Source organism: Meles meles, chromosome 2 (assembly GCF_922984935.1).
Source record: "Meles meles chromosome 2, mMelMel3.1 paternal haplotype, whole genome shotgun sequence".
Lineage (NCBI taxonomy): Eukaryota > Metazoa > Chordata > Mammalia > Carnivora > Mustelidae > Meles > Meles meles.
In genome coordinates this window covers 23874988-23898817 of record NC_060067.1, presented here as the reverse complement: position 1 = coordinate 23898817, position 23830 = coordinate 23874988, and the positions used below count along the sequence as shown (strand labels likewise).

The 23830-nt window shown below is 38.0% G+C and overlaps 2 protein-coding genes across 5 annotated transcripts in view; one reads left to right on the top strand and one right to left on the bottom strand.

Annotated features, from left to right (window-relative positions):
* CRACD (capping protein inhibiting regulator of actin dynamics) overlaps window positions 1–23830 on the top strand; it is a 274661-nt gene that overhangs the window by 79044 nt on the left and 171787 nt on the right. The window lies entirely within an intron of this gene.
* LOC123932284 (elongation factor 1-alpha 1-like) lies at window positions 21140–22757 on the bottom strand. Its single transcript, XM_045990081.1, has one exon. The coding sequence runs from the start codon at window positions 22715–22717 to the stop codon at window positions 21329–21331; it is 1389 nt and encodes a 462-aa protein (XP_045846037.1). The 5' UTR covers window positions 22718–22757; the 3' UTR covers window positions 21140–21328.

Genomic DNA, 23830 nt, shown 5'->3' with positions numbered 1-23830 from the left:
GTAAGGGAGCTTGGATTAATGAAGGTTTAGGTGACTTCCTTAAGGTTACACACTAGCAGAAACAAGACAAGAGTCTAGGGTTTTTTGTTTGTTTTTTATTCTCATGAAAAATAACTACCCCCATTTTTTATCTCAGCATAAGTTCTGGAATGTAGTGAAAAAAGGACCTTCAAATAAAAAGAATGGTCTTACGGAGTGAAAAGAGGAGGAATAAATTTTTATTTTAAGAATAAACGTTAATTAGAAGCAGGGCACCTGAATTTTCCAGTTTAAAAAGAATAGAATTCTGTTATTGAAATCTTTTTTCTCAAATTCCCTTGTCTCGCTTCTTCCACCCCCGATATTTAATATGAAAAGTGACTGATACTTTTGGAGGCAGAGGCCACACATGGCATTTTGGGAAATGAACGAACTGTGGTACTTTTCTACCTATGAACCAGAGCTTTCCCTGTTGTAGAGCATACGTGACCTTACAGTCTGTTAAGATAGGTATCTGGGTGTATCTGGCTGGCTTTATGAAATACTGTTATTGGTCATGGATTGTCTTTTATTAGTATGTCTCTGTTGTCCATTAGCCATATGTAGCTCTTTAGTTTTATTAATGTAGAGTTCTCTGTAAAAACCCTTATTCGGTATACCATTGTGACCTTCAATCTGGTAAGCCTCATTAAATCTCGGCTTTGCTCCAGAGAGCCAAAGCTAGCTCCAAGGCCGCACATATGGAAGCTGTCTGTAGGCTTTGTTTGCACGATGGGACACTTCTATTATACTGTCCTTGGTATCACAATGGGTGGAAGAGGGAAATGTTACTGTGTTTTCTCCAGAATTTTCTTGTAGTTGGAGAGATTTATTGAGACACAGGCAGGCACTAGAATTTGAGCAAAATAAAATGGGAGTTGTCACTGTGTCCCATCATCAGTTTTTCCTTGTGAGTGTATGGGGGTGGTGTGGTATGGTACAGAGGGGCTGGAAGTTAAACGATGCAGGAAAAATACAGGCTGCTTAAACTGTAGGCAAACGAAGGAATAATTTTAATCCAAACTCGCTAGACTGAGGGTCTATAAAATAATAGATGACTTTAAATTTATTGCTTTTCGTGGAGTATAAAGTAGTCTGCAAAGCATGACCTACAGACCACTGAGAACATGATTGCAGAGCTTTTATCAGGATGAAACAGGGCTCCTGTTTCTCTTTGTGTGTAAAGGAATCCTTAGTCACTGCTGATTCTGGAATTCTTTAGTCTGGTGCTTAATTAATTTGTTTGCTGGGCAGATCCTTCGTGCCGTCAGTATATGCTTCTTAACAAGGGTGATCAGGTCATTTTCTGTTGTTTCGAGATGCACCCAAACTAGAAAGGCAATTAGGAATGTGTTTCAGTGTTTATTATTATGAAATAGATGGATAAATAATAGTTCAAATAAGGTATAAAAATATTCCTTAAGTTTCTGTACCTCCACATAAAATGTTCTCTTCTACATTTTTTTAAAAAAATGAGAGGCTCTCCTCTGTGATCACTGGAGAGGAGTTAAATACACATTAAAATAAATAATAGATTTGGCTGTAGTGACGCTCATTGTTTGAGTCAACAAGAAAAAATATTTGTGAAGTAAAATTTTTTAACTGGTATTTATTCAATAGCCAAGAAAAAATGTCAAACATAGTTATTTTAGGAATCTGTTAAAAAAGCTAACAATACTAATTGTTCTGTTTATAAAAATTCTTGTAATGTTCATCACAACTGTTATTGGCTCCATTCTGAGGAAACAAAGATCAAGCATTAGCACTGTGTCTGGGCTGGCTTTTTGTAGTATGGATTTAGATACTGAGGTGGAGGAAGAGGTGGAGGGAAAATGGGTGGAGGCTGGAGTCTCTGAGGATTTACTGTACTTTACAGCTTTTTAGGCTTTAAGACAAACTGCACAAACTCCTTCCTACCTGGTGTGCTGCACCACAGGACTGCTGCCAGCAGGGGATGTTGGTGCCTAGGAATGGCTGCATGGTCCAAACCGGAAGGCATCTCAGTGATTCATTAGTTCGAGAAGCATTTATTCAACTTAGTATGCATCATGCACTGTGCTATGCACTGGGGATACAAACATGAATAAGGCACAAAACCAGTAAAGTGATAAAGTTAGGCATCCAGTTCTACAGAAGGACAAAAACAAAGCTAACCTTATTTGATGGAAGATGTCCTGAAAGGAACTTCTCTGTGGACTATGTACCTTGGGGGATGACTAGGACTTTGGTTAAAGTAAGGATAGTCTTGCCGATAAGTGATTCTAAGAGAACATAATGTACATAAGTTATATGTAACTAATACAAGTTACATTTTCCTGTAAAACTGCAATCATAAATTCAAATAAAGAAGCCATGAATCCTTATTACTAAAAATAATATTTAATATAGAACATATAGGAATATTTTTTGGAGCAAGATTTAAAAGAATATAAATGTTTTAGTATATTTAATTATCTTCTATTTAATCTCTTATTGTTAACAACCAATTCTTAACCTAATTTTGTTTTAAACCACCTTAAAATTACTGTAAATCTTTAAAATCAAAATCCAGCGGCACCTGGGTGGCTCAGTTGTTAAGCATTTGCCTTCGGCTCAGATCATGATCCCAGGGTTCTGGGATTGAGCCCCCGCATCGGGATCCCTGCTCAGCCGGCGCCTGCTTCTCCCTCACCCATTCCCCCTGCTTTGTTCCCCCTCTTGCTGTATCTTTCTCTGTCAAATAAATAAGTAAAATCTTAAAAAAAAAAAAAAATCCAATGGATCCTCCCTTCCCTACCTCTTTTTGTCTATTTGTCTACTTATGTGTATCTTATTATCTGTCAGAATTAAAGACTTCCAGGGAGCTCAGAATTAAAAAAAAAAAAAAAAAAGACTTCATTCTGTTTAACTTCTCACCTGCTAGCTGGTTAGTGCATAATGGACAATAATTGCATAGTTGTTTTCTCTTCCTGTGTCTGAGACAAAACTGGCTTTCTGCCAACTCTACTTTCATTTTACCCCCTGAAGCTGCTTTTGCCAGGGCACTATCTCCTTGTTCCTAAATCGAGGGGATGCCTCAAACACCTCAGAGTCCACAGCTTGAAAAGATTATGTCACTTCTCTGCTTAAAACCATTCCATTTTCTTACTGCTTTTAGGATGGAGTTTAGACTCTGTAAATGGCCACATTTGACCCCATTCTTGCCTCCAGCCTTGTCTCTTACTGTATTTCTCGACTGCTGTCAACATCCCAAATAACTGATTTTCTTTTAGTTCTTTGAATGAACCATGATGCTTTCTCTCGCCTCTGGGAACTGCTGCCTAACCTGAGACCTGTGTTTTCTTTTTAAAGAAACAAAAACCCAATCAAGTCCTAAAAAATCCATCCACTTCCTTCGATCTAATTTTTAGTACCTCTTGTCTAAACAGTCATTCTTATATGTCAGGACTACTCTGAAACCCCCCAACTGCTATTTCTTACTCTGGCCTCTCTGCATAATCCATTCCCCACACAGTCACAAGTATGAGATCTTAAAAATATAAATCAGATTGTGTTGCTTTTATTTAAACCCTTCAGTGGCTTAGCGTATCATTCAGCTCAGGTGGTCAGGCATTTGACCACTTTGCAGTTGCAAATCTCACTCTCATTCTTTTTTTTTTTTAAGATTTTTATTTCTTTATTTGAAAGACAGAAATCACAAGCAGGCAGAGAGGCAGGCATAGAGAGAGAGAGGAGGAAGCAGGCTCCCTGCTGAGCAGAGAGCCCGATGCGGGGCTCGATCCCAGGACCCTGGGATCATGACCTGAGCCGAAGGCAGAGGCTTTAACCTACTGAGCCACCCAGGCGCCCCTCTCACTCTCATTCTTGTCTACCACACTCAGTTATAAAGTAGGCATCCAGGTGATCCAGGATGTGCTTATATAATTTCTAAGGAATGTTACTAAAATAAATATATGAAAATTCTTAAAGACTGTGTTCCAACTTTTGAGGCACTTTTCATCTTTAAGAAACACTAATTCAAGGGGCGCCCAGGTTGGTTCAGTCAGTTAAGTGTCTGACTCGGTATCAGGTCAGGTCATGGTCTCAGGGTCACGGGATAAAGCCCCGTTTTGGGCTCTGTGCTTGGCGTGAAGTCTGCTGGAGATTATCTCCTTCTCTCTCTCTTTTTGCTCTTTTTGCTTCTTCCCCTGCTCTCTCTCTCTCTCTCAAATAAATAAATAAATAAATAAAATCTTTTTAAAAAGAAACACTAATTCATTCCTTTCCCTGGAAAGTCTTTTCTGGCATCTTTGTGCATCCCCTCCCCCCGGCCCTCCCGTGCGATGAACCTCTTTTCTGTGCTGTTTTCCTTAGGACTTATCATTTCTTGGGTAACTGTCTTTAAGCTCCTTGAGGAGTTCTAGATGATAGTAATGAAGAACGTGTCTATGAATTTAATTACATTTTAAAATATAATTAAAAAATTAGAAACAGTAGTAATCATATATATTTGGAACATGGCAGTATCTTTACGTGAAATGCAGTATGGTGTTCAGACAAAGTTTGGTGCTTATACGAGCTTACTGGAATCCTTGGAATAACTCTGTTTCCCACAAATGTGAAACTACTGCCCTAGGGAACTAGCTTAACTATGGACTTTCTAGACAGACCAGTCACCCAAGGGTATGCATTTTGTGGTAATTAACACCTTCCAGAAGCTTACCCTTCTCTGTTCTGATTGGCTATACCACAGACTCTCACACTTCCTTATGTTCCACTTTCTCTTGTTCTCTAATGACTTTTCTATCACTCAGTCATACTTACTACTGACTGTATTATTTTAGTATTAATCACTACTACTATCAGGCTTTTAGCGAACAGAATTTTTTTACCCAAAGAACCTGGTCTAAGACTGGACAATCAGTAGTCACTTACTAAATACGTATTTATTAGGCACTCACTGTACTTTATTTTTCTTCCTTCCCTTTCTAATCAATTAGCTAATAAGTCTAAATCTGAGCATCTAAAATAAATGTATGCTGTAGTGCTACTGAGCTACTGAAGGAAAGTCAAGGGACCTCTATGAGACCGAGATGCACCAGTTGGCATTGGCTCTGGATAGCAGAGAGCTCGAATGTCTGACCCATTTTGCAATAGCAAACACAGCAGAAAGCTACTGGAGATCTGATTGCCCTTGTAGCTTGCCCTCTTGCTGAGTCACTGTTTCAGAACTCTGTTAGCTTGACTGGATTCTATTTCCAAGACTTCCTTATATCTGTAATGTGAAAGCCTATTTTACATTAGAAAGTGATCATTTAGAAACAAGAGCAATCAGTGATGATGCAGATTAGATTTTTACCCTATGTATTGAGTATACGAAAAAGATTAGTAATTTGTAGGTGTGAAAACTCCGAAGGACAAAGTGTGGGTAAAGGAGAAATTTTCATCATTTTACTGTTATCTTCAAAAACAAGTACATATTTGTTGTTGATGTTTTGATTTTAGTTATTCTGGAACTAAATAAGATGACACTTTAATTTTAAGTTCATCTTCCACATCTCACCCTCCTCCTGTCAGTCAGTCAGTCAGTCAGCAAACAGATGCTGATTAGGTTTAGATATAAATTTGTAAGAGAAAATGTAATTCAATTCAACAACTATTCATGGAGAATTTATTTTGTGTCAAGTTCCCTGCCAGTGGAAGAGATACAGTGTTACTAAGAGCCGACTTCCCTATCTCCTGGAATTTACAATCTGCCTAAATACAAGCAGTAAACAATTTCAAAGGTGATCCAGGTTAAAGGCATATAAAAATTAAACTGAATTGATACAAAAGAAATATTTGACATAGCCCCTTCTTTTAAAGAGCTTGTAATTTAAGTGTCAAAAGAGATATATACAACATTCTAGAATGATAAGCAGAATAAATATTGTAGAAGTAATAGTACTTTGGGGCAAATGCTAGAAAATGATAAATTGGGGCCCAGAGAATTATGGAAGACTCCATGAATAGGAAGGCACCCTGGAAATGTAGACATTTTGACAGTCACAAAAAGGAAGGTAAGGCATTCTGGATGTTGGTGCTAGTAGTTAGTCATGCCCATCATCTAATCCTATTGATGATGGAGATTAAAATATATTATCAACTGTATTGCTGATCAAGCTGGATTGAGGAGTATGGCTAGGACCCAGGGTCAAAATGGGGGCTACAGCCCTTCTCCTTTCTCCTTGGTTGCAAGTGTCTACTTTGTTGGAGGCATAACAGCTGGAAAACTGCATGCCGCCTTCAAGAGGAGGATGTGCTCTTGGTGGGCAAGCAGCTCTGTCCAGAGAAGCTAGTCAGAAGCTGGCTCATGCCAGAGCACTGAACTTCTCTCCAGTCATATTGTTTATCTCTTGGGGGGGGGGAATATAAGTAAAGAAAATGGGCAATTGTAATGATAAATTGCATGATACAAACTGAAAATTCTTTAGAGATCAAAGATCATGGGAGGAGGAAGGATATCAGAAGGTCCTAGAGTGGTCAGGGAAGGCCGATTGCCTGGAGAGGGTAGAACCTGAGCTATATCTGTGATTTAGATGGAAAGAGCAGAGTCACACTGGTTTTTCTTTTCTTAATAGCATGTAAGTACGTCAGTAGAAAACAAACTGAATTACATGTTTTTTTTTGCTTAAAGCCATGGGGCAACTCGGGCAGTTTCTTGGAACAGTGCATCATTTGGCAAAGAAAGACAGATTGACTTTGGGAGTTGCGAAGCATTTCTTCATAGGAGGGTACCCAGGTAGCATAAAAAGCAACAAGGAAATGCCAAATGTCCATCTTCAGTGCTCCCTCCACCCCCAACCTGCCGGTTAGTGTTGACCAAGTATCTACTTTATTTCCTGACCCTTTCACCTCTACCTGTATTTTTTGGTAGAGGAAAAGAGATTTTTTAAAAGATTTTTAAAAATTTATTTATTTGACAGAGACAACAATTAGGCAGAGGGGCAGGCAGAGAGAGAGAAGGGAAGCAGGCTCCCTGCTGAGCAGAGAGCCCGACACGGGGCTCGATCCCAGGACCCTGGGATCATGACCTGAGCCAAAGGCAGAGGCTTTAACCCATTGAGCCACCAGGCACCCCAAGAGGTATCTTATTTTAAATAGTATTTCATGGGGCTGCCTGAGTGGCTCAGTGGGTTAAGTGTCCAACTCTTGGTTTCACCTCAGGTTGTGAGATCGAGCCCCACCTTGGACTCTGCACTGGGCATAGAGCCTGCTTGAGATTCTCTTTCTCCTTCTGCCCCTCCAGTCCTCTCACCCCCCTGCTCACTTGCTCTCTCTCTCAAAATAAAATAATATAGTATTTCATGGATAGATGTTAACACCATGAAGCCAGGGCTCCTATCATCCTTTAAAAAGGTATTATTGATGGGTTGGGAATGAGGAAATAGAAAATTACAGGTTGAGGGGACAGTGGACAGTGAATGCTCAAGGTGCTTCTAAACATTTTTTTTTTTAATATTTTATTTATTTGACAGAGAGAGAGGTCACAAGTAGGCAGAGAGATAGGCAGAGAGAGAGGGAGAAACAGGCTCCCCGCTTGAGCAGAGAGCCCGACGTGGGGCTCGATCCCAGGACCGTGAGATCATGACCTGAGCCGAAGGCAGAGGCTTAAACCTCTGAGCCACCCAGGCGCCCCGCTTCTAAACATTTTTATTGAAATAAAATTGATGAAATTTGATGAGATTTGTCAAATGAATACACCTGAAATTTCCCTCTACACACTGCCTTAGCATCTCTCAAATGTTGATATGTCATGTTTTCATTTTTATTTAGTTCAAAACATTTTCTGACTTCCTGTTTGATTTCTTCTTTGTCTCAGAGATTATTTAAAACGTGTATTTTAGTTTTCAGTTATTTGGATATTCCAAATATCTTTTTCCTATTAATACCTCATTAATTTTACTGTGGTTAGAGAACATGCTTTGTATGATTTCAATGCTTTTAAATTTATTTGACCTGTTCTTTGTGGTCACTTGAGAGTAATACATTTTTCTATCATTGAGTTAATAGACCAAACTAGGCCCAATAAACAAGGTTAGTTTGTTGATAATGTTGTGTGTTTTCTGTTGTCTTATTGATTTTCTGTCTACTTGTTCTATTAATTATTGGAAGAGGTATTGAAGTCTCCGATTCTAATTATAAATTTGTCTGTTTCTCCTTTCACTTTTGTTAGTTTTGTTAGTCTTGTATTTTGAAGCTCTGTTTTTAGGTACATAATTATCATTATGAAATGATCCTCTTTATCTTTGCTAATAGTTATTACTCTGAATTCTACTTTGTCTAATACAAGTATAACCATTCCAGCTTTTAAGAATGTGTTATTGTGGTACATCTTTCCCCATTTTTTTACTTTTAGTCTGTATTTGTCTTGGTATTTGAAGTGAGTTATTATTATTTTTTGTATATCCCAACAACCTCTTCTTTTTTATTTGGAATTCATTTGATTACTGATATGGTTAAGTTTAAAGCTACCATCTATTTGTTTTTTATTTGTCACATTTGTTCTTTGTCCTCCTTTTCTTTTTTTCCTTTTTGGGGCAGAATTGAGTTTTTTCAGGTGCATGGGCAGAACTGAGTATTCTTTATGGTTCCAGTTATATCCAGTATTGTCACATTATATTCTTTGTGGTTGTCTAGAATTTATGGTGTACATCTTTAACTTGTCATACCTCATATCCAAATAATCTTATACCACTTTACTTATGCTATATGAATCTTACATTAGTATATTTCCATGTTTCCTTACTAACCTTTATATATTGTTTTCCTGTATTTTACTTCTACATGATTTTAGGTCATAAACCCTATAATTTACTATTATTGTTAGTTTAAATAACTATCTTTTAAAGACATTTTAAATTTTAACAAGTATTTCATATTTAGTCCCATGTTTGCCATTTTTGGTCATCTTCATTCTTTTGTATAGATCCAGATTTCTCTCTGACATCACTTTTCTGCTACCTAAAGAACTTCTCTTAGAATTTCTTGTAGTGTTTTATTGCTGGTGATGAATTTCATTTCACCTTTGTTTTTGAAAGCAAATTCTAAGTTAGTGGTTTTTTTCTTTCTTTCTTTCAGGTTTTACAAATATACTGCTGTTTTCCGGCCTCAATTGAAATCTGTTGTTCTTATCTTTATTCTTCTGCATATATTGTATCTTTTTTCTCCAGCTCTTTAAAGATTTTCTTCTTTTCCACTTGTTTTCAATACTTTTATTTTGTTATACCTTGGTATGGCTTTCTTTGTATTTTTCATGCCTGAGGATTTGTTTAGCAAAATTCGGAAAAATTTCAACCATTATTTCTCTCTCTCTCTTTTTTGCCATTATTTCTTCAAATAATTTTTCTCTCTTCTCACCTTTATATTGTCCCTCTGAAACTCCAGTTATACTTATGTTAGGCCACTTGATATTGTCCCACAGCTTAGTCAGTTCATTTCCTTCATTTCAGTAATTTTCCAGTCTTTCGTTTTGGAGACTTTTTATTACAGTGCCTTCACTTTATTCATTTTTTCTTCTATACTCTCTCATCTGCTGTTAATCCCACCAAGAGTATTTTTTATCTTTATAAGGTTGATTTGGTCTTCTTTGTATCTTCTCTTTCTTTCCTTACTATGCTCATGCTTTCCTTTACCTTTTGGAACATATGGAGCATATTTTTTTTTTTTTTTCTTTTTTACAGATTGAGAGAGAGAGAGAGATTACAAGTAGGCAGAGCAGCAGCCAGAGAGGGGAGGAAGCAGGCTCCCTGCCAAGCAGAGAGCCCGATATGGGGCTCGATCCCAGGACCCTGAGATCATGACCCGAGCTGAAGGCAGAGGCTTAACCCATTTTGTATCCGCTCAGGTTCAAATTAACAGTCTCAGGTTGTTAACTGTTTTAACACTTCTGTCTACTGAGTCTTTTATCCATAATTTGTGGGTCTATTTCTATTGATTGCTTTTTCTTCTCATTATTGGTCATGGGTTTTGCTTATTTATATATCTAGCAAATTTTTTTTAAAAGATTTTGTTTATTTATTGGACAGGCAGAGATCACAAGTAGGCAGAGAGGCAGGCAGAGAGAGAGAGGAGGAAGCAGGCTCCCCACGGAGGAGAGAGCCTGATGCGGGTCTTGATCCCAGGACCCTGGGATCATGACCTAAGCTGAAGGCAGAGGCTTTAACCTACTGAGCCACCCAGGTGCCCTATATCTAGAAATTTTTATTGGATGCTGGACATTGTGAGTTTTATGTTATACGGTACTGGATTTTTCTTTTTTTAATTCCTTGAAACAGTTTTGGATTTTGTACTAAGATGTAGTACCTGGAGAACAGGTTGAGCTTATGGGAAAGTTGATGTGTTCAGGCTTTTCTCTTGAGCTTGTTAAGCAAAGTGATTTACAGCTTTTAACCCAGTGTTCCATTGTCGCCACTACTCAGGCAATACCCTTGTGAGAGTTGTACTCTTTGCCCTTATGTTAGAAAGTCTTTCCATTCTGGATGGTGGGAACGTGAACTAATCATGGTCCTGTAAGAACACCATTTCTTGTGCCCTCTAATCCATGCATTAGGTAGTTTTTTCACATGCATGTGCCAATCAGTACTCAGCTAAAGACTGAATGATAATTCTCTGCAGATCTCCACACCTCCCTCTCTGTGTAACCCTCTCCTTATTACTATCCTGTCCCTGAATTCCAGCTCCCTTGGTTTTCCTAACTTTCAACTCTTATCAGCTCAGATCACTGGGCTGCTCCTGGCTTCCTTCTACCTGCACTGTTGGCTATAAATTTTCTGCAGTCCGTAAACTGGCCTCACCTCTTGTTTCCCTTCTGTTAGGGACCCCTGTCCTGCACTGACTGTTATCTAATGTATGAAAAACATTGCTTCATATATTTTGTCCAAAACTTTTTTAGTTGTCTTAAGCTAAGAAGGAAAACCTGGTCCCACACGGCCACAATTCAGGCAACATTTTAAAGAATGAAAAAATGGAAATAGCTCTATTTAAAGAGTTTGTATTTTTAGGTATTTAATGGTGAGGGTAACCAATTGGATAGGCTACTTTCTCCACTGAACATCAAGGGAATACTTTTGCATCAAGCCTACTTTAGCTGATGAAGCCTTTCCTTTGAATATATCTCTCAAAGGATTAGACATTCTAGTCTAGGTTTAGGTGACAGTGATCCCCAGTTGTCCTATATTGGACTTGGTGACTTTCTCTGAGATTATGATCTTGAGGTTTAAATCATTGACTTAGGAGATAGATAGCATGATGAAGGAATGATATTAAATCCTTGACACTTCAGTTCTCTGATTTTAAATTCAGAATGTTTCTATTAACCCAGACCAGTGACTGCACTCAAACCCTCTGTGAGTAAAAGGACAGTTTATCATCCTCTATCAGGATAGTCTGAAAAATGATATTTGAAAGGGTTTGACCCTACTTAATATTAGAAGAGATGCCTGTTCTAATTTCAAGTGTTTTAACCTAGAAAACTGAAAATAACTTGTCCCTCTTTTAATCAACAAAGAAAATACATTTGATGATCCCAGTTTCCCATCCTTTCCTGAAGATGTCTTCTTATTTTTCCAGCAGCTTTCAAAAAGCTCTGGTTATTTCAGCCTCCGAAATAAGCATAACTTCAGTAGGTTTCAGAATTAGGCCAGTGTATATAATAGTTCTTCTAAGGAAAGGCGTGCTAATGGCATGAAGAAAAGTGTTAGTGAAGTTGTTATGGAATCTATAAATCATTTGGTCCAAATGGAAAAGCCATTCTCAAGTTTGTTTTCACGAAAAGGTGCTCCCAATGTACTCAGTTACAAGTATCTTTACGTGATAAAATCTCTTTTCATCATGGTACTGGACTTGTGAAATTGCTCCAATATTTAATCATTTTCATTTGTCATAATACCATCATGCCACTGAAGCTTTCTCAGGAGCAAGGAAAAAACCCTTGCTTTACCTTTCTTCTTTTCGAATTTGAAAATAAGAGTCCTCTCTGTCTTTCTGCCTCCGTCCTTCAGGCTCTTTTTCATGACCACCTGGGAAAGAGTCTTGTTCATTTCACCACATCCCTAGAGGCAAGGATGTAGATAGAGGAGAAAAGTGATCCTCTTTAAATCTTATAACTAGGGGTGCCTGGGTGGCTCAGTGAGTTACAACCTCTGCCTTCTGCTCAGGTCATAATTCCAGGGTCCTGGGATCGAGCTCCACATTGGGCTGTCTGCTCAGCAGGGAGCCTGCTTCCTCCTCTCTCTCTCTGCCTGCCTCTTTGCCTACTTGTGATCTCTCTCTCTCTCTGCAAATAAATAAAATCTTTAAAAAAAAATAAATCTTGTAACTAGAAAGCTTACAGCGCTTCCTTTGTTTTTTAATAGATAAAGAAAGATGAGGTTCTGAAAGGAAGGCTGAGGCCTCGTTCGCTCAGCTTTCCTCGTATATCACAGCCCCACATCTCCAACCTCCCTCAGAAGGAACGTCTGCACATGGCATTGACTATATGAGGAGGAAAAGTGCTTCAGCCTACCAAGATGATTGACATGTATCCGAACATGGCTTACATCCCTGGGAATACAGTGAATGTGAAAATTCAGTGGAAGAGGAAAAAACTGAGATCTTTGCGTTTTTCTTTTTTTGCACAAATATAATTAACTTATGTATTAAAAAGGAGAAAAGTTCATAACCATCCCTACAATTTTAACTTTTCCCTCTCTTTTTTATTATTTTATTTTCTTGTTCCCTTTTAATATTTGCCCACCTGCATAATGAATTTGAAATAAAATTCATAACATAAATAAAACTTGGTATTCGAGTTTTTTAGTCTGCTTTACATATTACAGGTTTTGCATGCTGTAAAGAATTTTTTTTTTTGATTACTATGTACTTGTTTTGTTTTGCCTCACTATGTATATTTATAAAAGTATCATTACCAAAAGACAGAATTAGTTTTCTTCTCTTTTGGGGGGAAATGTATGTTTTAACTCCTTTTAACATTTTATGCCTCAACCCTCTTGCCTTTTATCCCTTCTGTCCACAGATACTCTCCAAAGTTCATTTTAACTGAAATCTAGAAGGACTAAAAATCTCTCAGGCACTTTCACTATGCATCAAATTTACCTTGTTCTTTAGCCTTTGCTCAGGATTATTGCTGAGGCTGCAAATGATTCTGTGTGAATTTGGGACTCTGTGTTGGCTAATACATACTGCTTCGTTATTAGCACGCTCTTTTTGGTGTCCCATGCACCATCTACTGTAGTTTCCCTTTGCTCTTTGTATTTTTTGATAACTTGTCTCTAAAGCATGCATATATACATCAGTATAAAAGAGAGAAATCTTTCCTTAGTAAGTATGATTGATGGAACTTCTCTCTTCTATTGAATTTCTATATTTCTTATTCCTAATAGTATTTTATTAGACATAAATGTTCCCATATTATATAACTGCTGGGCACATAGACATTCCTATTCTCTGAAAATGTGTATTTATAGTCCCAGATAATGAAAGATAAATGAAAAACAATCCTAAACAACCTAGTTAGCATTTCAAAGGGTTAGAGCTCTGAAACATCCCATTTCCTCCCTATCTGTCAGCTCTCTCTCATCTTCATTTTTATCCCATCCACACTAAGAGCTCATAGTTCCTTCTAACAGCCACTGTCTTGGCTGTATCCTTGCTCTTCCATAATGCACACCCACTTAAAAACTAAAACCTGGACAAATTTTAGCTATTTGCTTTCTTCAGGCCTGTTCCTTGGCTGCTGAATTCATCTGGAAAATAAAAAAGTCATACAATCAAGCATGAATGAATGAAGGAGAGAAAAGTACTGTTCACTGGTATATAAAAAGTTATGGTGGCACAGAATAATTGTTCTAGAAGTCAGAGAAAGAGGAATTCATTGTGGTTTGGGACAATCAGAGAAGGGATGAGGTTTAACTTTCCTTCAGTTTTCTGCCATTACTTCTGGTAGCTGCTACCAAGTAGAATTTTATGAAACCCAGACACTGAGTGACAAAATTAAAATTGTTTAAAACTTACATACCAGAGATAAACACCAGGTTTTTTGTTTTCTACCAAAGAAACAAAAGACTGACTTGACAGGAAGTTTACACTGGGAGTAATGAGAGACTGGAAGATAGATTTGGGCAGGTTGATGGAAAGGAAGGTCTTGAAATACTACTACATTAATACGAAATAATACTACAGAGGGATTTAAAACATACTGGAAATAATTCCCTTAGAGTTACCTGCCATCCAGCAGTGACTTGCCTGTCAATAAATCTTTCTAGAAGTTACTACTCCACGGATGCTTAGCTAGCTCAATCCATTAAGCGTCTGCCTTGGGCTTGGGTCATGATCCTGGGATCCTGGGATCGAGCTCCTCATGGGGCTTCCCGCTCTGCAGGGGGTCTGCTTCTCCCTGTACCTCTGAATGCCGCTGCTCCTACTTGTGCTTTCTCTCTCTTTCTGTCAAATAAATAAGTAAAATCTTTTTTTTTAGATTAGAGAGATTTTTTTAGATTTTAGAGAGCATGAGAGGGGAGAAAGTCAGAGGGAGAAGCAGACTCTCCAAGGAGCGGGGAGCCTGATGTGGGACTCAATCCCAGGACTCTGGGATCATGACCTGAGATGAAGGCAGTCACTCAACCAACTGAGCCATCCAGGTGCCCTAAATAAATAAAATCTTTAAAAATTTTTAAAAAGGGGCATCTAGGTGTCTCAGTTGGTTAAACATCTGCCTTTGGCTCAGGTCATGATCCAAGGGTCCTGGGATCAAGTCCTGCTTCAGCTTCCCTGCTCAGCGGGAGGTCTGCTTTTCCATCTCCCTCTGCCAAGCTCTCTCTCTCTTTGTCAAGTAAATAAATAAAGTCTTAAAAGAGTCCCTTAAAGATAATTCTTTGACACTTTTGATATTTACTTGAGATATGTTACAGGTTTCAGCTTCTCTTATTTTGAACAAGTTTGCCTTAATTCCCTTCACTTACTACTTAAAGTAATAGATATTCACTGAAAAAAATCAGAGTCTAGGAAAAAATTTAAAGAATAAAGTAAAAATCACCCAGTTTCCTATACCCAGAAATAGCCATTGTTAATATTCTGTTGTCTATGTAAAATTTTTATAACAAAGGGATTATGTTACACAGATTATTTCTTAAAACTTTTTTCTTTTTGAAATATCATTAGTGTTCTTCTATATCAAAAATATAGATCTATATTATGATATCTAAAGCCTAGATAGTATTTTATTACATGATTATGCCATAATTTAATCATTTCTCTAATTATAGCATTTGTGGTTGATTCTATTTCTTCATCTTTATTTTTTTGTGAAAATATTTCCAGAATGCCTTTCTGAAAACACCATTTTGTACTATTGATCTTGTAAGAAAAAGACCCATTTCCCTATACCCGTCAGAAATCTGGAGATTATCAAATATTTTCCCAATTTACCTTTTTTTAAAAAACAAAACTTTTATGGTAGGTATTTTATGTTAATTGGAATTGGAATTTTTCTGTAATTCTCTCTACTCGTCTTTCCTCTCGTGATTTTGGCTTTGTTTTCATGCTTATAAAAGCCTGCTTCTTTCAGCACTATAACATTTTCTTTTAGTATTCTGATGAGTGTTTAAAGTATTTATTATTATTATTTTTAAAGATTTTATTTATTTGACAGACAGAGATCACAAGTAGGCAGAGAGGCAGGCAGAGAGAGAGAAGAAGGGAAGCAGGCTCCCAGATGAGCAGAGAACCTGATGCAGGGCTCGATCCCTGGACCCTGGAATCATGACCCGAGCCAAAGGCAGAGGCTTTAACCCACTGAGTCACCCAGGTGCCCTTAAAATATTTATTATTTTTAAAAATATTTGTTCTTTTAATCTACTTGTGTGTAAGAACTCATAAAGTTTTCACGTATCTTAGTTTTCCCCAAATATTTACTTGGTTGTCAGAAGGAAATTTATTCAACCATACATTCTTTCCATGTTAGCTTCAAAGTCCAAATGTTACCTATACTAAATTCTAGTAAATTCAGATCTATTCATGTATTTTCTAGTCTGTCCCCATGATTATTTCTGGATATTCCTTTTACGGTAACACATTACTGAAATTTCAGTGTTATATTCCATCTACCATCTGGTAAGGCAAGCCACTTTTCATTGATTTTCACAATTTCTTTTTTTACATATTATCAATTGCTTATTTGATTAGAAGAATATCAGGGGGCACCTGGGTTCCTCAGTCAGTTAAGCGTCTGCCTTCAACTGTGGTTATGATCTCAGGGTCTTGGGATCGAGCCCCCCACCTGCTCAGTAGAAAATCTTTTTCTCTCTCTCCCTCTGCATTCCACAACCACCGCCCCCACCCCCGCGTTCATGCTGACTTGTGCGCACACCCTCTCTCAGATAAATAAATAAAAGCCTTTAAAAAAAAGAAGAATATCAGATTTTAAAATCCAATTTCAGACAGAAATTTCATTGACTTGGTTGGACTTGAGTTAGAGGTTACTTTGGGGAAGTTTTCATTAAGTTCTGTATTTTATTTGTTAAGATCATTTTCAGGAGTTATATATATATATATTTTTCATTAATGGCACCTTTTTTTCTTCTATTATACTTTCTAACTAGTTTATATAACTGGAAAACTTATTAAAATTTGCATTTAGGGGCGCCTGGGTAGCTCAGTGGGTTAAGCCGCTGCCTTCGGCTCAGGTCATGATCTCAGGGTCCTGGGATCGAGTCCCGCATCGGGCTCTCTGCTCAGCGGGGAGCCTGCTTCCCTCTCTCTCTCTCTGCCTGCCTCTCTATCTACTTGTGAAAAAAAAAAAAAAAATTTGCATTTAGTCCTAAGTAATATCAAGGCAGATAACCATAAGCTGAAATGATTACAATTTTTGTTTCTTTTTCCAATGTTTTTACTGTGGCTTTCCTTTTGTCTTACTGCCTTTCAGCTAAAATAAACAAAACAGTAATAGTCATTTTCACAGGCCTCTTGTCTCATTTGCTTTTGTTTCTGTTGATTCACCATTAAAGTTGAATTTTCTATTCTTTTATAATAAATTCTTTATATAAAGTTAAATATCTTTCTATTTTAAATATACCGAGTCAGTTCATCATGATGAATTTTGAAGTATATCAAATATTCTTTATCATCTGTCAAAATAATTATATAATTTTTCTTTTCAGGTTTCCTAATGCTGAGTCATCCTTCTAGTTTTAGAGTAAACCTACCTTGATCACGATGTATCAATCTTTTATTAGACTGCTGGATTTGTTTCACCAACATTCTAATTCAGATTTTACATCTATACTCATAGATGAGATTAACCTACAGTTTTATTGTGGGTGCTATCTTTTGTATCTTTGGTGTCAATGTTAAACTTCATTTATTCTTTTAATAAACTTATATTGAATTTCTGTTATGTGCCTGGAATGTTATTAGGTACTGGGGATTAAATGGTGAACAAGATGATAAAATCTCTGCCATTTTAGAGCTTGTAGTCTGTTGAGGGATGGAGTTAAGGGACCAGGAAATTAAAAGTCAGTGTTATTAAATGCTACAATAAGGAAAGTACATGGCCTATGGAGAAAAAAATAGGAGGATCCTCTGTCTCAGGTTTAGGGAAATCAGAAAATGCTTTCCAGAAGAAGTAGGACTTAAACTGACACTTAAGTAAGAATGTCCACTCAAAAGAGGTAGTGGGGGGTGGAGAGGAGAGTGTCCTGAGAGATGGAAGAGCCTGTGGGAAGATTTGAAAGTGAGGGAGAACATAGAGCTTCTGAGAAAAGGAAAAATGTTCAGGAGGACTAGACCAAGAGTGGGAGAAGTGAGTTGAGAGATGAGACTAGAGTGCTTCCCAGAGACCAGAACTCTCAGAGCCTTGTAGAACATGTCCAGAGGTACGGACCTTCCTCCTGAGATTAACAGGGACCCATTAAAGGATTTTAGTCAGAGAAGTGACATGATCAAATTCCTTTATTAGAGGAATCTCACTTGTTGGCTAAGGAGGGAAGAAAGAATGGAGCCAGACTAGTTGGAGTGTCATTGTGGTAGTCCTAGAAAGGGATAACAGTGGTGAGAACCAGAGTAACTGGATGCCAGAGAGTAGAAAGCTCTTCTGTTCTAGGAAGATCTAATAGATTTTGACTGTACTTGGGCTACAGCCCATTAAATGGAGTGTTGAATCATACATTTTTAAATTTCTTTCATGATTATTAGATTATTCCTTTTTGGGGGTAACTGTGTGGCTTATTTGGTTAAGCATTTGCCTTTGGCTCAGGTCATGATCCCAGGGTCCTGGGATCAAGCTCCACATCGGGCTCCCTGCTTGGCAGGAAGCCTGCTTGTCCCTCTCCCACTCCCTTACTTGTGTCCCCTCTCTCGCTCTCTCTGTCAAATAAATAAAATCTTTAAAAAAAAAATTATTCCTTTTTCTACTTCTTTCTGAATAAATTTTGTTAATGCATATTTTTCTTAAAAATCATCCATTTTTTGTATATTTTCAAAAATTTAAATACAAAGCTTATATACAATTCTCTTACCATTTTAACCTCATCCATATGTGTCATATCTCATTTCTCATTCCAGATGTTTCATATTCATATTTTCTCATTATTTTTGGTTATACACACCAGAGATAGACCTGTGTCAGCATTTCCCAAGTGATATTCCATGGAACACTATTACAAAGAATGCTCATAAGTAAAAGTGTTCATGCCTAAATAAGTTTGTGAGACTGGATGATACTACTTAAAACAGTTTATAGGCTTTAGGACCCAGAGACCATGTCCTGAGCCGAAATCAAGAGTGGGCTGCTCAATCGACTGAGCCACCCGGGTGCCCCAGGACTTTTTAGTCTTTAATTAATTAATGTGCATTATGAATTTTTTTATTAACATATATCATTTGTTTCAGGGGTACAGGTCTGTGATTCATCAGTCTTACACAATTCACAGTACTCACCATACCCTTCCCAATGTCCGTCACCCATCCACCCCATCCCTCCCTCCCACTCCTCCCCTCTAGCAACCCTCAGTTTGTTTCCTGAGATTAAGAGTCTCCTATGATTTGTCTCCCTCTCTGGTTTCATCTTGTTTCATTTTTCACTCCCTTCCACTATGACCCTCTATCTTGTTTCTCAAATTCCTCTTATCAGTGAGATCATACAATACTTGTCTTTCTCTGATTGGCTTATTTCACTTAGCATAATACATTCTAGTTACATCCATGTCATTGCAAATGGCAAGATTTTGGGGTTTTTGGATGGGTGCATAATATTCCATTGTATTTAAATATACCACAGCTTCTTTATCCGTTCATCTGTTGATAGACATCTAGGCTTTTTCCATAGTTTGGCTATTATGAACATTGCTGCTGTAAACATTCGGGTTCACGTGCCCTTTTGGATCACCACATTTGTATCTTTAGGTTAAATACCCCGTAATGCAATTGCTGGATCTTAGGGTAGCTCTATTTTCAACTTTTTGAGGAACTTCCACACTGTTCTCCAGAGTGGCTGCACCAGCTTGCATTCTCATCAACAATGTAGGAGGGTTCCCCTTTCTTTGCATCCTAGCCAACACCTTTTGTTTCCTCACTGATTAATTTTAGCCATTCTGACTGGTGTGAGGTGATATCTCACTGTGGTTTTGATTTGTATTTCCCTGTTGCCAAGTGATGTTAAGCACTTTTTCATGTTTCTATTGGCTATTGGAATGTCTTCTTTGCAGAAATGTCTGTTCATGTCTTCTGCCCTTATCTTGATTGGATTATTTGTTCCTTGGGTGTTGCATTTGATAAGTTGTTTATAGATTTTGGATACTAGCCCTTTCTCTGATATGTCATTTGCAAATATCTTTTTTCATTCTGTCAGTTGTCTTTTGGTTTTGTTGACTGTTTCCTTTGTTGTGTGAAAGCTTTTTATCCAGATGAAGTCCCAATAATAGTTCATTTTTGTCCTTGCTTCTGTTGCCTTTGGTGATGTTTCTATGAAGAAGCTAGTGTGGCTGAGGTCGAAAACGTTGCTGCGTGTGTTCTTTTCAAGGATTTTGATGGATTGCTGTCTCACATTGAGGTTTTTCATCCATTTTGAGTCTATTTTTGTGTGTGGTGTAAGTTTCATTCTTCTGTATGCAAGTTTCATTCTTCTGGATGTGGCTGTCCAACTTCCCCAACACAATTTGTTGAAGAGACTGTCTTTTTTCCATTGGACATTCTTTCCTGCTTTGTCGAATATTAGTTGACCATAGAGTTGAGGGTCCATTTCTCGGCTCTGTTCCATTAATCTATGTGTCTATTTTTGTGCCAGTACCATACTGTCTTGATGATGACAGCTTTGTAATAGAACTTGAAGTCTGAAATTGTGATGCCTCCAACTCTGGATTTCTTTTTCATCATTCTTCTGGCTATTTGGGGTCTTTTCTGGTTCCATATGAATTTTAGGATTTTTTTTGTTCCATTTCTTTGAAAAAAGTTGATACTATTTTGATAGGGATTGCATTAAACGTGCAGATTGCTCTAGGTAGCATAGACATTTTCACAATATTTGTTCTTCTAATCCATGAGCATGGAATGTTTTTCCATTTCTTTGTGTCTTCCTCAGTTTCTTTTATGAGTACTCCATAGTTTTCTGAGTACAGATTCTTTGCCTCTTTGGTTAGATATATTCCTAGGTATCTTATGGTTTGGGGTGCAATTATAAATGGGATTGACTCCTTAATTTTTCTTTCTTCTGTCTTGTTGTTGGTATATAGAAATGGAACTAATTTCTGTGCATTGATTTTATATCCTGCCACTCTACTGAATTCCTGTATGAGTTCTAGCAGCTTTGGAGTGGAGCCTTTCGGGTTTTCCACATAAAGTATCATATCATCTGCAAAGAGTGAGAGTTTGACTTCTTCTTTGCTGATTCAGATGCTTTTTATTTATTTTTGTTGTCTGATTGCTGAGGCTAGGACTTCTAGTACTATGTTAAATAGCAGTAGTGATAGTGGACATCTTTATTTTTCCCATTGAGAATGCTATTTGCTGTGGGTTTTGTTTTTTTTTTTCCTCATTAAACTTTGTTTTAATGGGTCTCAAAATTCTGTGACAGATTTTTGGTCAAGTTGTTTCCATTAAAAAGTACTGATTTTAAACACTAATAACTTAAAACTGCCACACACACACAAAAAAACAAATGGTCCACAAAACATTCTCCTTTCCTTCTGAAGGTTTTACGATGCATTGTTATCATTAACCAGTCTTTTACTATTAAACTTAAATGGCCAATTGACACAAACAGTTGTGAGACCGTTCTTCCACCACCAATTAAGACTGGGGTGGCAGATATTGGGGATAATATTCATTTAGCCTTCTGAGCTTTCTGGGCAGACTTGGTGACCTTGCCAGCTCCAGCTGCCTTCTTGTCCACTGCTTTGATGACACCCACAGCAACCGTCTGTCTCATGTCACAAACGGCAAAATGGCCCAGAGGAGGATAGTCAGAGAAGCTCTCAACACACATAGGCTTGCCAGGAACCATATCAACAATGGCAGCATCACCAGATTTCAAGAACTTGGGACCATCTTCCAGCTTTTTTCCAGAACGACGATCTATCTTCTCCTTCAACTCAGCAAACTTGCAAGCAATGTGAGCTGTGTGACAATCCAGCACAGGTGCATATCCAGCACTAATTTGGCCTGGATGGTTGAGGATAATCACCTGAGCTGTGAAGCCAGCTGCTTCCATTGGTGGGTCATTTTTGCTGTCACCAGCCACATTGCCACGACGAACATCTTTGACAGATACGTTCTTGACATTGAAGCCCACATTGTCCCCAGGAAGAGCCTCACTCAAAGCTTCATGGTGCATTTCAACAGACTTGACTTCAGTTGTAACATTGACTGGAGCAAAGGTGACCATCATGCCAGGTTTAAGAACACCAGTCTCCACTCGACCCATAGGAACAGTACCAATACCACCAATTTTGTAGACGTCCTGGAGAGGCAGACACAATGGCTTGTCAGTTGGGTGAGTTGGTGGCAGAATGCAATCCAGGGCTTCAAGCAGTGTGGTTCCATTGGCATTCCCATCTTTACGGGTGACTTTCCATCCCTTGAACCAAGGCATGTTAGCACTTGGCTCCAGCATGTTGTCACCATTCCAACCAGAAATTGGCACAAATGCTACTGTGTCGGGGTTGTAGCCAATTTTCTTAATGTAGGTGCTGACTTCCTTAACGATTTCCTCATATCTCTTCTGGCTGTAGGGTGGCTCAGTGGAATCCATTTTGTTAACACCAAGAATTAGTTGTTTTACACCCAGTGTGTAAGCCAGAAGGGCATGCTCACGGGTCTGCCCATTCTTGGAAATACCTGCTTCAAATTCACCAACACCAGCAGCAACAATCAGGACAGCACAGTCAGCCTGAGATGTGCCTGTAATCATGTTTTTGATAAAGTCTCTGTGTCCTGGAGCATCAATGATGGTCACATAATACTTGCTGGTCTCAAATTTCCACAGGGAGATATCAATGGTGATACCACGTTCACGTTCAGCTTTCAGTTTATCCAAGACCCAGGCATACTTGAAGGAGCCTTTTCCCATCTTAGCAGCCTCCTTCTTGAATTTTTCAATAGTTCTTTTGTTGATTCCACCACATTTGTAGATCAGATGACCAGTAATGGTAGACTTGCCCAAATCTACATGTCCGATGACAACAATGTTGATATAAGTCTTTTCCTTCCCCATTCTGGTTTAGGTTGAGCGGTGGTTTTCACGACACCTTTGTTCTGGCGGCAAACCGGTTGCAAAAAAGCTGCTGTGGGTTTTTTTTATAGATGGCTTTTATGATATTGAGGTATCTATCAATGATATTGAGGTATTTTATGATATTGTGGCCTCTATCCCTACACTGAAGTGTTTCGATCAAGAAAGGATGCTGTACTTTGTCAAATGCTTTTTCTGCATGTATTGAGAATATCATACAGTTCTCTTTTTTTTTAAACATTTTTATTTATTTGTTTATTTGATAGAGAGAGATATAGTGAGAAAGGCAACACAAGCAGAGGGAGTGGGCGAGAAAGAAGCAGGCCTCCTGCTGAGCAGGGAGCCCAAAGCAGAACTCAGTCCCAGGACTCCAGGATCATGACCTGAGCAAAAAGCACACACTTAACAACTGAGCCACTCGGGTGCCCCAAGAGTATCATATCGTTCTTGTTCTTTCTTTTTGATTACTGTAGTGTATGACAAGATTGATTTTTGTGGATGTTGAACCATCTTTGCAGCCCTGGAATAAATCCCACTTGGTCATGGTGAATAATCCTTTTAATGTACTGCTGAATCCTATTGATTAGTATTTTGGTGAGAATTTTTGCATCCATGTTCATCAGGGATATTGGTCTGTTATTTTCCTTTTTGATGGGTTCTTTGTCTGGTTTTGGAATCTAGGTAATGCGGGCCTCATAAAATGAGGTTGGAAGTTTTCCTTCCATTTCTATTTTTTGGAACAGTTTCAAGAGAATAGGTATTAATTCTTCTTTAAATGTTTTGTAGAATTCCCCTGGGAAGCCATTTGATGCAGGGCTCTTGTTTGTTGAGAGATTTTTGATTACTGCTTCAATTTCCTTACTGGTTTTGAGTCTATTCGGGTTTTCTATTTCTTCCCGGTTCAGTTTTGGTAGTTCCTGTGTCTCTAGGAATACATCTCTTGCTTCCAGATTGTCAAATTTGCTGGCGTATAGTTGCTCATAATATATCCCTATAATTGTTTGTATTTCTTTGGTGTTGGTTGTGATCTGTCCTCTTTCATTCATGATTTTATTTATTTGGATCCTTTCTCTTTTCTTTTTGTTAAGTCTGGCC